The sequence below is a fragment of the Drosophila montana genome, unplaced genomic scaffold, assembly GCF_035044405.1.
Source record: "Drosophila montana isolate Dmon_TW-CO22-7 unplaced genomic scaffold, ASM3504440v1 contig_3733_1, whole genome shotgun sequence".
Taxonomy (NCBI): Eukaryota; Metazoa; Arthropoda; class Insecta; order Diptera; family Drosophilidae; genus Drosophila; species Drosophila montana.
This window is the reverse complement of record NW_026998620.1, coordinates 1882551-1895800: the sequence shown is the minus strand read 5'-3', so window position 1 is coordinate 1895800 and position 13250 is coordinate 1882551. Positions and strand designations below refer to the sequence as shown.

General features: G+C 45.1%; 3 protein-coding genes across 5 annotated transcripts; all 3 read right to left on the bottom strand.

The window, feature by feature from the left end:
* Positions 1-577: 577 nt before the first annotated feature.
* LOC135436260 (CAAX prenyl protease 1 homolog) lies at positions 578-2130 on the bottom strand. The gene has a single exon (XM_064693811.1). It carries the CDS (start codon positions 2036-2038, stop codon positions 605-607), a length of 1434 nt encoding a protein of 477 aa, XP_064549881.1. The 5' UTR covers positions 2039-2130; the 3' UTR covers positions 578-604.
* A 1573-nt stretch (positions 2131-3703) lies between these two features.
* On the bottom strand, positions 3704-10984 carry Rm62. 3 transcript variants are annotated; one of them, XM_064693390.1, is made up of 7 exons: positions 10890-10984; positions 10355-10645; positions 8599-8777; positions 7662-8565; positions 7353-7591; positions 4676-4854; positions 3704-4608 (listed from the first exon to the last, which is right to left on the bottom strand). In XM_064693390.1, exons 1-7 carry the CDS (start codon positions 10967-10969, stop codon positions 4360-4362), a joined length of 2121 nt encoding a protein of 706 aa, XP_064549460.1. In that variant the 5' UTR covers positions 10970-10984; the 3' UTR covers positions 3704-4359. The 3 variants fall into 3 exon arrangements, with proteins under 3 accessions (XP_064549460.1, XP_064549459.1, XP_064549461.1); XM_064693391.1 differs by lacking the exons at positions 3704-4608; positions 4676-4854 and adding an exon at positions 5452-6393; XM_064693389.1 differs by lacking the exon at positions 10890-10984 and having other exon boundaries at positions 7662-8777; positions 10355-10809.
* Positions 10985-11390: 406 nt separating this feature from the next.
* LOC135436939 (hatching enzyme 1.2) lies at positions 11391-12456 on the bottom strand. Its single transcript, XM_064694715.1, has one exon. The coding sequence runs from the start codon at positions 12454-12456 to the stop codon at positions 11404-11406; it is 1053 nt and encodes a 350-aa protein (XP_064550785.1). The 3' UTR covers positions 11391-11403.
* Between the last annotated feature and the right edge of the window lie 794 nt (positions 12457-13250).

Below are 13250 nucleotides of genomic sequence, written 5' to 3'. Positions count from 1 at the left end.
CGCATAGAAACAGACAAAATATATATACTATATACTGCTAGACATAAATATATAAACTTCATAGGGTCGAAGTTGCCCCCTTCTTGCTTTTCTCATACTATGACTAATGTATAATACCCTCGACAAGGGCATTAGAATACAAAACTTACTGAATTGAACCGGCGACCGCACGTTTGTTGGTCCTACGCTCAAATAATTAAGCCACACAGACTCACGACGTCACGTTTGAATGGCAATTTTGGCTTTCATTCATGATTTTCTTTCCTAAAGGTCAAATTTCATCTTACCATCTCTAATTTTTTGGTCTTGTATCAGTCAGAACAGTTCTAGATAATTATTGCCTGCCCTTTTTGTTGATGATGGCACAAATAAAAGGTTATTAAGAGAGCAGAAGGTAAAAGTAAAACTCTAATATTGTTAATTAATTTCAATACCGATCTGAATTTACATTAAGTTAGTTGGGAACTCTACCTATTGCCACTTAAATGCATTTCATAAATATAATTTGATGAGCTTAGAGTTCACGTAGAATTAGCACATCCAGACAAGTTCCAACAACGATTGAATGCGTTTCTAGATTCTTGTATTTTGTTGCTGCTGGCAGCTAAACATTCGTGTGGGCATCCCAGACATGGACTCGCTGGATACGCAACAGATATGTTGGCCGGAAGCGATGCCACATCATGTACCACCTGTCCACGAAGGGGAAGACGGGATTGTCGGCAAATATTTTGAGCAGAGCAGCGACCAGTGCCGGGCCATAGCCCAGTTTCCAAGTATGTTTATCGGCCGAATACTCGAAACAATGCAGAAAATAGAAGATAATCCAATTGGTGACCGTCAAATAGAGTGGCATCACGTACTTGTAAACCAGCCAATAGCCAACAATGGGCGGATAGAAGCCCGGCGAGAAGCCGGCCGCCTCGTAGATGACATGCAGGCGATAGCAGGTGCCGAAGATCATAAAATATACCAAAAGTGTGACATGGACCATGAAGAACGACTTGACAAAGTGCCACAGACGCCAATGGATGAGTGCGTGGGCAACGTAGCCGACCATCTCCTCAGTATTGAGACCCTTGCCGATCTCATCCGCGAACAGCTCCGACTCGGGCTTGCCGAGATTCCGCAACAGATTCTCCATTATGAAGATACGCTTCCAACAGTAACAGCCCCAGGCATTGGCTTTTGCGCCGCTCAGTTGAAAGTTTGTGTGTATTAGGTAGAGTTTGTCGGTCCTAAATCGAAATATCTTCAATACCTTTTCCAGGGCATCCCTCAATTCGCCGGCGGGCATTTTGGTGCGCTTGCTCAGAAGCGGGATGCCAAACATACTGTACATCATCAGGCCAAGGCTGGATACAACGAACAGGAAGCCCCATATCCAGAGCACAAACCAGTGTCCGCCCGACTTTTCGATAAACAAAAAGATTGCCGTCAGCGGCACGAGGCCCACCTGTACCAGGACGAGCAGCAGAGCGAACGAGCAGAGCACCCCGACCAGGGGCAAAGTCTTCTCCCGACCGATATTGTACCATTGGGCGAGCACCAGTTTGTTGTAGAAGATCTGTGGCAGGCGACGCACCACCAAATAGCTGGAGAATAACGCCACATACGCAATGCTCTGCCAGACCAGATCGTCCACAATGCTGTAACAATTGATGATCACCTTCCACAGATACGGATAGACGCCAAAGTACAGTTCGATAAAACAGAATATCGCATCGAAGATGTAGGAGAGCAGCGTCTGTTCCACGGAATACATCTCATCCGTCTTGCAGTGCACATACGCCTCCTTGGAGAAGATGTTCCGCATTTCGTGAGGAGGATCCACGTTATTGTTGCACACCCGCAGCTGGCGCCAGCAGAGATACACGTGAAAGAAGTTCCGCACAACGATCATCAGCAAGAGCACGTGCCGCAACAGCACCGGATCGAATAGGGTAATCTCTTTTGGCAATAGACGCAGTTGGATTCCATTATCCGGTATAACCATCGGCTGGCTCTGCATCGGATCCTGATATAACGAGTAGCTCATGTTGAAAGTGTTCGCATGCAATTTTTAATTAGTGTGAAATAAGGAAAACTGGAAAATGCCTTTTTCAAGCAGCCTTTTCAAAGTGCGCTCCGTTTTTATTGCTTTTCTAGTTCTCATTTTTCCGGCAATCAATTTGGTTTCAATTTTAATTTCACCTAGGCGCGTGGAAAATAGATGGAATTTCATTATTTAAAACTTTTCAAGTGTGTCAAACGCGCAAGACTGGGGAAAATTACGATTTGTACAATTTTTAGCGGTAACAGGGATAAAGCGACATATTCTGGACCTCTGCGAGAGTTAATCCGAATTTGGATTATGTAGCTCTTGGAACCTTTGAGATATGCCTAAAAAAGTACAGTAATTCGTTATCGATTTTTATCGATTGCTTAGCAAATGAGCAAGCTATCGATGATACGAGAGAACCTACCTTCGAAATTTCTCAACCTCTAATAGGTTCTGAGAACGATGCGTTCTGACATAAAGTCAGATGGACCTAGAATTAGAGGGCTAGATTAACTATTTACATACATTGTCAGCAAATCATCATACCCTTTTTACCTATTTGTAATGGGTGCAGGGTATGGAACAGTTTTACAATTTGACGTGGAGGGTATTCAAAAAGTGAAATATTCTTACCGAATTTTATGTAACTTGCTTTCATAATGTTCGAGCGAGGCTTAAAAAACCAAGTCTCGACAAAATTGTTAAACTCGCTCCGCGTATGATATTCGAGAATATATATATTTTAAATTTTTCCAGCTTTAACTTCTGTAGTTCCCGAGATCTACGCGTTCTCATAGAAGTAAATCTTTCGAAAGAACCAAGAAAACATTTTATATACTTGCACAAAAATATTATATAATTTTCACCCATTTTGAATGAGTTCAAATTATAGAAAAAGATAATATAAATATAAACGCAGTATTTAATGCTGGTTTTGGCGACCATTTCCATATTATAAATGTTTGTCTGCCTAGTTGGGGGACAAAAAAAACGAATATTTATATTATATTTGGAAATTTTCTACTTAAAAGATCTCGCTAAAAATATGCCCATCTTGCTTAACAGAAATATTAAAAAAAAAAAATATATATAATAAAGTATATATATTATTTTGTAGTCGCAGATTAGAAACTCAGTTGTTAAGTAAACGAAAACTAAAGCTTTCACACTGCGAACAGAGTATCGCGCAGTCGCATTTATTTTGTGCTTCAACAACTTTGCTAGGCTCCTTGAATTATCGTTCGAGCAGCTCCGACCCATTCCCAGCCTCATTATCGGCCATCTGGGGGCATCATAGTGGGGGTAAGTCGCACAGCCCATGCCTCAATGCGAAACTTGTCATAGGAATTGTGAGCGACAGGCGGAAAAGGCCCAAAGTCCTCCATCTGCTGGCCCGAATTGGCTTCATTGCGTCTAAATGTGGTGTCAGACACGGTTGTCGCAGCCCGATGGCAAAATTTCTTATCTCCGGCATTGGGCCTGCCAATGCCCCCGCTCCGCTCCTGTGACCGTGCCAAAAGTGACAGGTTTTCGATGCGGCTGCCCCCCGGAAAGTTGTTGGGACTTAATGATGCGTGCCTGGCACAGAAAAAAAAAGTCTGCGACTTTTGTGGCATCTTGGCCTTTAAATTTTAATTGAGTAAGTTGCCAACGCACGAGGAGTTTCTGTTGCTTTTGGCTGTTGTAAGTAGGTTCACACATTTATTTTCCAAAAGAAAAAATAAAACATTTTTAATTGTGAGAATTTCTCTCCTTGTACATACAATTGCATAATTTTTCATTTGTATTATATTTTTTTGTCGCTTAATTCTTTGTGCCGTAAAAGGTATCCAAAAGTTAATTGATGAATCGAGGAGCCGAGCCCTCTGCTCCTTGTCATCATCAAAAGAAGGGAACGACGGGAATGATCCTTTGCCTTACACACGCTTCGTTTAAGTTTTTTGTTTAAAGTGATATATTGTATTAAATTAAAAGTTATCACATGATATTATAATATTGTGTTTGCAATTTCGTAAATAGTGTTGTGTTTGTTTTGTTGTTGAAGGGGAGTGAGTGGGGGCGTGGAGCAAGCGTCAAAATAATTTACAAGTGTTGCTAACATAAAATGCTATGTTGAAGAGAAGTTTGCTTCGGCTCACATCTAACCCCTCTTGTTGTGGGTTATTTGCTGCCCGCGACAAACAGATGATACGAGTAGTTGGTTGTACGAAAACTTAATTTGTAGCTATTACTTAAATTAATCTTAAGTTCTAGGCGCTGCTTCTCATTTGCTAATCAAATCAACTGATACTAAAGTTAGTTAGTTTCCTCTGTTTAGCTTAATCGAAGCGCGTGTGTCGGCCTCCTCCGCCTCCGTCGCCGCCGTTCCGGTTGCCAAAGCCACCACCATCGCCGCCGCCGCCGCCACCACCGCCAAAGCCGCGTCCATTGCTGAGGCTGCCCTTCTTGAATCCGCCGCCGCCGCCGAAGCGACCGCCACCACCGCCGCCGCCTCCATACCGGGAGCGTCCGCCGCCGCCGTCGTAGCGCGAGTTGCGTGCCAGATTCTCCAGCGCGGGGTTGATTTCCTGCGAGAATAGTGAAAAAAGTGTTAAATATAATTGAGATTTTGATGGAATCTCCAACTTTACGTACTTGATTAGCCTCTCTGAGCACATCGACAAGCGACTTGGCCTGCTTGGCATTGTTTTTCGTGAAGAAGGCAAAGGATGTGCCCTTGGTATTCGAACGTCCTGTACGTCCAATGCGATGAATGTAGTCCTCGCTGTTTTGTGGATAGTCAAAGTTGATGACATACTTGATGCCATCGACGTCTGTGCATATGTGAGAAATAGATGAATGTGTTCATAGGTTAATATAAAGATGATTTATGTGCAGGATAGGCATTTTTTAAGGTTTATTTTCTAAAAACAGTTTGCAAATTGCCAAATGGTTTTGAATTTTCTATTTGCTCTGGTGCTTGCTTTTGCTGCAACAACAATTTTTAGCGCTTTTTCCGAGACGTTTTTACACTTTGAATACACTTGTCTTTTTTGATTCGCTTTTCGAGTAAAGTTTTTATATTGGGTATATTTTTTTTCCGCTTTTTTTTTATATATATATTTAGTTTTTTTTTTGTTTTGTTTTTACGAAAAAAAGAAAATGTTTCAAAATGTACGTTACCTTCTTGGTGCTACAAATTGTTTCACTCAATTTTCTCTCAATCAAAATCTCAAAGTTTTGTGGCGCCGCGCAGCTCGTGGTCCAAACTCTCTCCCAACAACAACAACAATATATATGTATATTATTTAAATATGGTCGCATGGCGAAGCGAGCGGCGAGAGTTTGTGGCATTGAGCCCCGCGTGCACCTCATCTGACTCGACTCGACTCGACTCATTAGACTTGGGGGCTGGGGGTCGGGCCAGGCCAACCGGTAACCGCATCCTCCTCCATAGAAGGGAGGCGGCGGCATGTGTTTATTATATTTAAATTAAACTCTTTTTTTTTTTTAAATGTTTCTGTAGAACTTTTTAAACAAGCGTCGGTGTCCAGGAGGTTCAGCAGTTGCCACCCACTAGACGGCGCAGGCAGATGGGCAGTGGGCGTGGCGGCCCAATTGGTAGCTAGGCACTCAGCAGCAGCAGAGGCAGCAGCAGCGACGACGACGACGACGACGATCACACAGCTCTCTTCCTCTTCCTGGCGTCCAACATTCCATTCCTCCACATACAATTCTGGGACAGCTCTGATATTAGTGGAAATGGATCTGTGTGTATATGGATGTGTGTGTGTGTGTGTGTGAGTGCATCCATTGGGCTATTCATTCCGTGTTGCTGTCGCTGCCTGGCTGATGTTTGTGGTGTGTGCTTAGCAACCGGCCGGCCGACGACATCAGCGCCTTTCAAGATCGACATAAATTTGCCTGCTTTGTAGCGCCGCCTTCAACTGGTGACAACCAAGATGTGCCCCTTGACCGTTTGCTTGTTGCTTTCGTTCGTATTTGGTTTAGTTGGCTGGCTGGTCGGTTGGTTGGTTGGTTGGTTGACTCAACACTCTTTCTCGATGTGAGGACTGCAGAGGCCACGTATGATGCATGATGTTGGGGATATATATGCCCTCGTCTCGTATGTGAGAATGCGTTCAGTTAACGTTGATCACGCGCGTCCGAACACGAACACACGACTCGGACGATCAGGTGAACATTCAAATTGTGCGTGTGTTCTCAATTTTATTCAAACAATTCAATTGTTTAGAGTTATTCATTCTTTCATTCAGTTTGAGCGGACAGAAAGTCGGCTCAAGTTACGAGTACAGGTTTTGGGACTTGTAGTTTGTCCTTTATCCTCCCCATCATACTACAATAAACGGCCTCTGTAAACGAGAAAGAAGGAAGAGAGAGAGAGAGAGACAAAGAGAGAGAGAGAGAGGCAGAGAGAGACACGCACACAGACAATGTGTGTGCACAACACAAGGCACACATATTTATCATTTACGGGGTGTTTTTTTTTTTGGTTTTTTTTTGTTTGGAGGGGGGGGGGGGGTTAGTTTCGCGGCATTGCAGGGAGGCGGGTGCATGGTTTTGGGGCGGGGGCGTGGGCGTGGGCAGGTCGGGTCGGGTGAGGGGGTGTGGAATAAAAATGTATGTTGATTATTAAAGTTTTTTGCTTTGATTGGGGCGCTTAAAACTAAAAACTGTTGATATATATATATTTAAAGAAAGTTTTCGCGCACGCTAATTTGTTCTTGTCTTCAAGTCTAGATGCAGTTGATGAGGGGGTGGCGGGCGGGATCTGTGGGGTTTGTCTGGGGGGAGTTATAGTCTAGGGGAATATATACAGTGAAAGCTCCGCTCGATTTCTGACTAATTTGGCAACAAAATATATATTTTTGATATCATAATTTTGTCTTGGATCGAGACATCTCTGTATATATATTCTTGATCCCTCAGTTTCTAAATTCTCAAGCTAACCTTATATGGAACTCATATAGAAGCCATAGAAACGATCCGTCAAGATCGAACTACTATATTATACAGCTCTATAGGAAGAATCGGACGAAAAGTGAGTTTTTGTATGGGATATTTTCATCAACTTCAGCAATAATTATGAGCTTCACAATTCTTCTCACTTATCTTCTTAATAACAAGTACAATTTTATAAGTCTTGCCTGTCCGTTCAAGCGAGCTTTCACTGTGTGCATGTTAAGCAAATGTGTTTATGGGCGAATGTTTATGTGTGTGTGTGTGTGAGTGTGTGCGTCTAAGTGTGGCAAAGGCTTTATGGCGACCGTCGTGAAACTAGGTGAATTGCTCATGCATAACGTTAACTTACCCAAGCCACGGGCCGCCACATCGGTGGCCACCAGAATGTTGGACTTGCCGGAGCGGAACTCGCGCAGAACAAAGTCGCGCTCTGACTGGGATTTGTCGCCATGAATTGCGCCGCAGCGCACGCCGAAGCTGCGTATGAATCGTACCAGATTATCCACGCGACGCTTGGTCTCCACAAAGATGATGATCTTGCCGGGATTCTCGCTGGTATCGTAGATGTCGGAGAGCAGGCTCTTGAGTCTGTAAGGGCAGTAAATAGAGATCGGATTAAAAAGCAGGAATGAGATGAACTTTGCTGGCGGCTGCTTACTTGTCCTCCTTGCTGAATTCGTCGCAGACATCGACGACTTGGCGAATATTGTGATTGGCCGAGAGCTCGAGGGAGCCAATGTTGATCTGTATGTAATTGCCGAGAAAATCCTCGGCCAGCTGTTTAACCTCTTTGGGCCAGGTGGCGCTCCACATGAGCGTCTGGCGATCGGGACGTATCTGTGAGACAATCTTGCGTATCTGCGGCTCGAAGCCCATGTCCAACATGCGATCGGCCTCATCCAGCACCAGATAGGTGCAGCGCTTCAGATTGGTCGAGCCCGCCGAGAGGAAATCAATGAGACGGCCGGGCGTGGCGATCACAATCTCACAGCCACGCTGCAGATCGCGCATCTGACCGCCCTTCGGTGCGCCGCCAAAGACGCACGTGTTGCGCACATACGAGGACGAACCGAACTCGGTGGCCACCTGCTGTATCTGCTGGGCCAGCTCGCGCGTCGGCGCCAGCACCAGTGCAATGGGACCCTCGCCGCGCTGCAGCGGCTGCTGGTTGTTGATGTGCACAATGGCGGGCAGTATATAGCCGAGCGTCTTGCCCGAGCCCGTCTTGGCAATGCCCACAAAGTTAGCGCCACTCATGGCAATTGGCCAGCCCTGCGCCTGGATTGGTGTGGGCGACTTGTAGCCCTGGCGGCGAATCTCCTTCACCACATAGTCGGGCAGATAGGCCTCGGCAAAGTCCTGTATGGGATTGGCCGCCTGGCCGCGCACTGTGATCTCGTGCTCGTCGCGATAGCGCTGCACCTCGTAGGGCGTGCGAGCGGCCACCGTGGGATGCTCCTGATAGAAGTTCTTCTTGAACGGCGTCAAATTGGAGAAGTCCACTGGGCGCATGGGTAAATCCTGGCTGCCGCCACCGCGACGATCACCGCCGAAGCCGCCGCCTCCACCACCGCCGCCGCCAAAACGCCCACCGCCGCCGCCGCCACCACCGCCGCGATCATCACGACGCTTCTCAATGCGTCCATTGCGTACGCCGTGATAGTCGCCGCCGCCGCCAAAACGTCCACCACCGCCGCCGCCGCCACCGCGACGATCATCATCGCGGTCGCGGCCGCCACGTGGTCCGGATCCAAAATCACGGTCGTGCGGTGCCCTGTTTAAAGAAAATACAATTCATATAAATTATGAGAAAAAATAATGGGAAATGCTAGAATGACACTTTATTCGGATTGGCAACTTAAATTTTGGCTATGCGGTAACCGACTTGTGCGCTTTTTGCATTTTGTGCAATTTTATCCAATTTCAACATATTCAGTTTGCTTTTGATTGAATTTTGCTTTCGTTTGCAGAAATATTAAATGTCATTCGAGCTGGTGAATTGTTAATGCGGCGCCCACTTAGATCGCATGCTGTTCGTTTGCAGTCAGTTTTGCGACTGGCTGGCAACGCTAAACATTTGACAGATTTGACGTGAGTGAGAGAGAGCGCGCGAGTGGGACAGCAATAGAACCGAACCGCAATAAACTTAAATAAAACTAATTGCGTGTTAAGGAAATTAAATAAATTTCGAATAATGCAAACAATAAAGCAAATTTGATTGACAACAACATGCAATCCCAGCATTTATCTAAGGTATACAACATTTACATACATACATACAATTGCTCAACTAAACAACTCGGCACCTGGCAGCGGCAGCCAAAACACAAATGTTACAGTTCTGACATTAATCAATTATACACACAAACACACATACACACACATGTAAAACGTATCGGTTTATTCGTTTGTAATGTGCAGCCCATAAAATGCTACCCTCTCATTTCCTTTTCCCCCGCCAAATGTCTGTCAATTTGGGCTACTCCGCCCTTTGTTTTTTTTTTTTGTTAGGCACGCTAACTTGGCCAACTGACAGAACAGAATGCTGAACGTTTATTAGACAGCAAATGTCTTGTCTAGCCCCCCGCTCTCTTTCTTTACACACTGTCGTGTGCTCTACCTGTCGCGCTTCCTGGCATGCAAAAAGGCAAATCGTGCGCGCACACGACAGAGCAAACGAGCGACGGGGCAGACTCTCATAATCAATTGGCGTCGTTTGACATTTTAAACTAACAAACTGGGAGAGTTAGACAGAGATGGAGAGCTCAGCCAGGTAGCGGTATTAGCTTTGACAGACGGCGATAAAAAATCATGGGCACGCAAACTGTACTACGAACTGTTATACATGAGCGAGACACGCGAAAAATGCCGCCAATACATACACAGGCACACACACATACACACATTGTTGCACGCTGTGTCTGCGTGCTCATGTGAGGGCATACAGACAAATTAAAATGCTATAAAAAAGCAAACGAAGTAAAGACACGTTTCACAAATCAAGCCAATTCTCTTTATGACGTACACTGACATTTTCCCCTCCCCTTTTCCTGTTGTTGTGGTTCTTGCTATTAGTTGTTGCTTGCGGGTAAGAAAAATAATAACAGTAAAATACGACAAAAAAAAAAAAAATGATTTTCTGCTGTTTGCTTTCCCTTCGGCATTTGCAACTCTCCATTAATTACTCATCGTTGAGTTTCGAGGTATACAGACTTTACGAACGTTGAGCGCAAAGCGTGGGCAAGAAAATGGCGACGGAAAAAACCAACAACTACAACAACATATGTACCCATACATGCACATGTTTCATAAGCGCGTTTTTCTTTGAATTTCCATTAGAAATTTACTTACATTATTCCTTCAATTTTGATTTCCTCTGATTGCTCGTCTGGGTCAATAAAAAGCGATTTCCTCGTACGTTTGGACAAATTAGTAGTAGTTTGCCTGTCTGCTGGGAGTGCTTCGTCGACTAATCTGGATGTTTCGAATCGAGTTGACGACAAATGAAACGCACGCTGTGTCTGCTGGGAGCAACTGAATAATACTCTATATGTGGGTACTGCTGACTCCTGGCTAGACCGGCTCCCTTGGAACTGTTGTGGTTGTTCTCTGCAGATGGAAGCAAGACTGCTGCTGGTTGTTCTGTTGGTCGAGCAAAAAAGAAAATGGCGACGTTGCGTTATACATTTTTCCATGCTGTTTGGTGAAATCAATAAGTTGCGCCAGCTGCATGTCGGTAGCGTCGCAGCTTCGCACGATTTTCGCGCTACATATTGTACTAATTTTAACATATTTAACTAAGTAATAATTTATTTCGTTTAATAATCTAATAATTTTCACTTATTATGCACTAAACTCGTGCAGGTCTATGCGCGCGTGTTCTTACCTAACCTCGTCCAAAATGGAAATGAAAGGCGATGAATTTTTGCCCACGATACTGCAGCAACAAACTATCGTTGCTAACATCGATTGTCAACGAGGGTTGCATTGGCTGCAATCGATGTTCTGTATACTTAATTTGCAGCGCGAGACAACGTTGCATATGCCAGTTGCTGTTTTTTGATGTGCTTAAATATAAATAATATGCAAACAACGATAATGTTGTTATGCGAATTAATGACAATAATTCTTTTGATGATTTAAAGATTGTATAACAAGATTATTTGAAAATTGAGCCAATCGCTCGAAACTTTGTGCTACTCAAACGCGTATAGCGCCACCTGCCGGCTTTTGTGAGGAACTAATATGGCACAATGCCATTTGTGAATGTGGCAACGCTTTGCAGTGGCAACATTACAGTTATTTGAAAACCGTAAAAACGCGTGCAATTTCGCAATGTGTATAATTTATTAAATTAGCAAATCAATGTGATTCAAATAAAAATACAATTAGTGCAACAACTACAAACCTAACAAACTACAAAAGGCCTTGTACATTTTGGCACGCCGGCCCTTCAGACAGCCGTACAAATCGTTTATCTTGAGGCAATCAATTTGGCTGATCGTCTTCCTCTGGCCAATTCGCACGCCCGGCTGCAGCGGCGTCATCGTCGGCTTTTGTCCCTTCTTTTTGCTAAAATAGTACTCGCCGTAATGCATCACCGAGTTGTAATCGTAGTCGAAGGCGTATTTGCCCCGCTTGCGCGAGACGAGCTTGAAATTCTTTCGGAAACGCGGCACAATGTTGTCCCAGTGAATCTTCACAAAGTTGTCCCGATCGGCGCGCGATTGCTCGTGGTAGATGCCAATGGCGTGCATTAGCTCGTGCATGATGCGCCCCTCGCTGCTGAAGCAGTGGGCGCTCGTCTCGTCGGGCCGCTGCAGGGCGACGACCTGCTCCCCACCCCGCTTGCCCACATACGACCAGCAGCCCTGCGGCCCGTCCTCGGGCGGCTCAATCAGCAGATAGTCCTCCACATAGCCATCGTATGGCACAAACCGGATGCAGGTGAGCGAATTGAATGTCCACAAAGCATGCATAATAGAGCTCCTCTCCCTGCTCTCATAGCGCGGGCTAATCGCAAAGGGTATGGTGCCGTTGGGCCACAAGCGCTTGGGATGTCGCATCGGATTCACGCCCAGACGCAGTGTGATGTACGTATAGGGATCGATGGCAATGTCGCCTTGGAACAAACGCGGCATGGTCTCCGGATCGTCAATGCCCAGATCATCATCCCCGATATCCGGCCCAAACGGATCGAACTCGTCTGGAAGAGAGTTAGAGATTAGTATGGAAACATTGGAACTGGCTGACTGAGACGCACCTGCCGCCAAGCTGCTGAACTCATGCTCAAAGAAATCCACACCAGCTGGATAATGGACACGCTGCGGCGCCGGCTGCTGCCTGACGCTTTCTCTGCCCGGCTCGGCAGTCAACGCGGCGGGCAACAACAAAAGCGACTGCAGCAGCAGCAGAAGTAGCAGCAACAAAGACCAGTGTAAATCTTCACACATTATAAAAGAGCTTTGATATCGTATTTGTTATTAATATTTGCGTTTCGCTGTTTGTGTTTGCCTTTCAGAGCGACGCCATGCCCGTGGCCACAAGCCAAGCCAGAAACCGTACCGAACCGAACCGCTGCGCGCAAAGACGTTAACTAAACTCGCCGCCAGCTATCGCCGACATTGAGCCCCGCGCGACTTGTATTTAATTTATGCAAAAAGTGCGAAAATAAAAACTAAATAATGTTGGGCATCCGCCGTCAGGTGGATCGGTATCGGTATCGCTTGATGGAGCTTTGCAGACTTGCAAACCAAATCCAACATCTATCAGCTGTATGCGTAGCAGAGCTCCAGCGATCGCCACCAACTGCTCACCTGTCCGACTGACTGGGCGACTCTTGTAATTTAATGCCGCAATGGGAAAGAGCGATGGGCAAGTGAACGGCCTACGTTTTGCCATACACTTCCAATTCGGGTACTATGCCTACCTCAAAATTGTTTGCTTAACTCTGCTAAATTTTCTTACCTTTTAGAAAGTCGCCCAATCTGATTTACTGATCTAATTCAAATGATTAATAATTACCCATCAAATATTGAGCTGAATTTCGCCAACTGGTAAGCGCATATATTCTGCATATTATTCTTTAATTATAATCTGTATAGGGCTTTAGTCTGGGCGATTAAAGGGAATAGGAAGTATAGCTAAAACTTTTCACAACCCTCCGATTGGCTTTTATTTTAAAAAATCTTTGTGAAAATTAACTTGAGTCGTGTTTCATGCTTTACGTAGAATCCACTTCTATTGA

What these genes read in the sequence shown, in the direction of transcription:
- LOC135436260 (XM_064693811.1), bottom strand. Translation starts at nt 2,038, where the DNA reads ATGAGCTACTCGTTATATCAGGATCCGATGCAGAGCCAGCCGATGGTT.
- Rm62 (XM_064693389.1), bottom strand. Translation starts at nt 10,794, where the DNA reads ATGTTAAAATTAGTACAATATGTAGCGCGAAAATCGTGCGAAGCTGCG. An exon ending in GAATTCAGCAAGGAGGACAA is followed by an intron (nt 7,592 to 7,661) that starts GTAAGCAGCCGC and finishes CTGCCCTTACAG; the next exon opens with ACTCAAGAGCCTGCTCTCCG. An exon ending in TGCTCAGAGAGGCTAATCAA is followed by an intron (nt 4,609 to 4,675) that starts GTACGTAAAGTT and finishes CTATTCTCGCAG; the next exon opens with GAAATCAACCCCGCGCTGGA.
- LOC135436939 (XM_064694715.1), bottom strand. Translation starts at nt 12,456, where the DNA reads ATGTGTGAAGATTTACACTGGTCTTTGTTGCTGCTACTTCTGCTGCTG.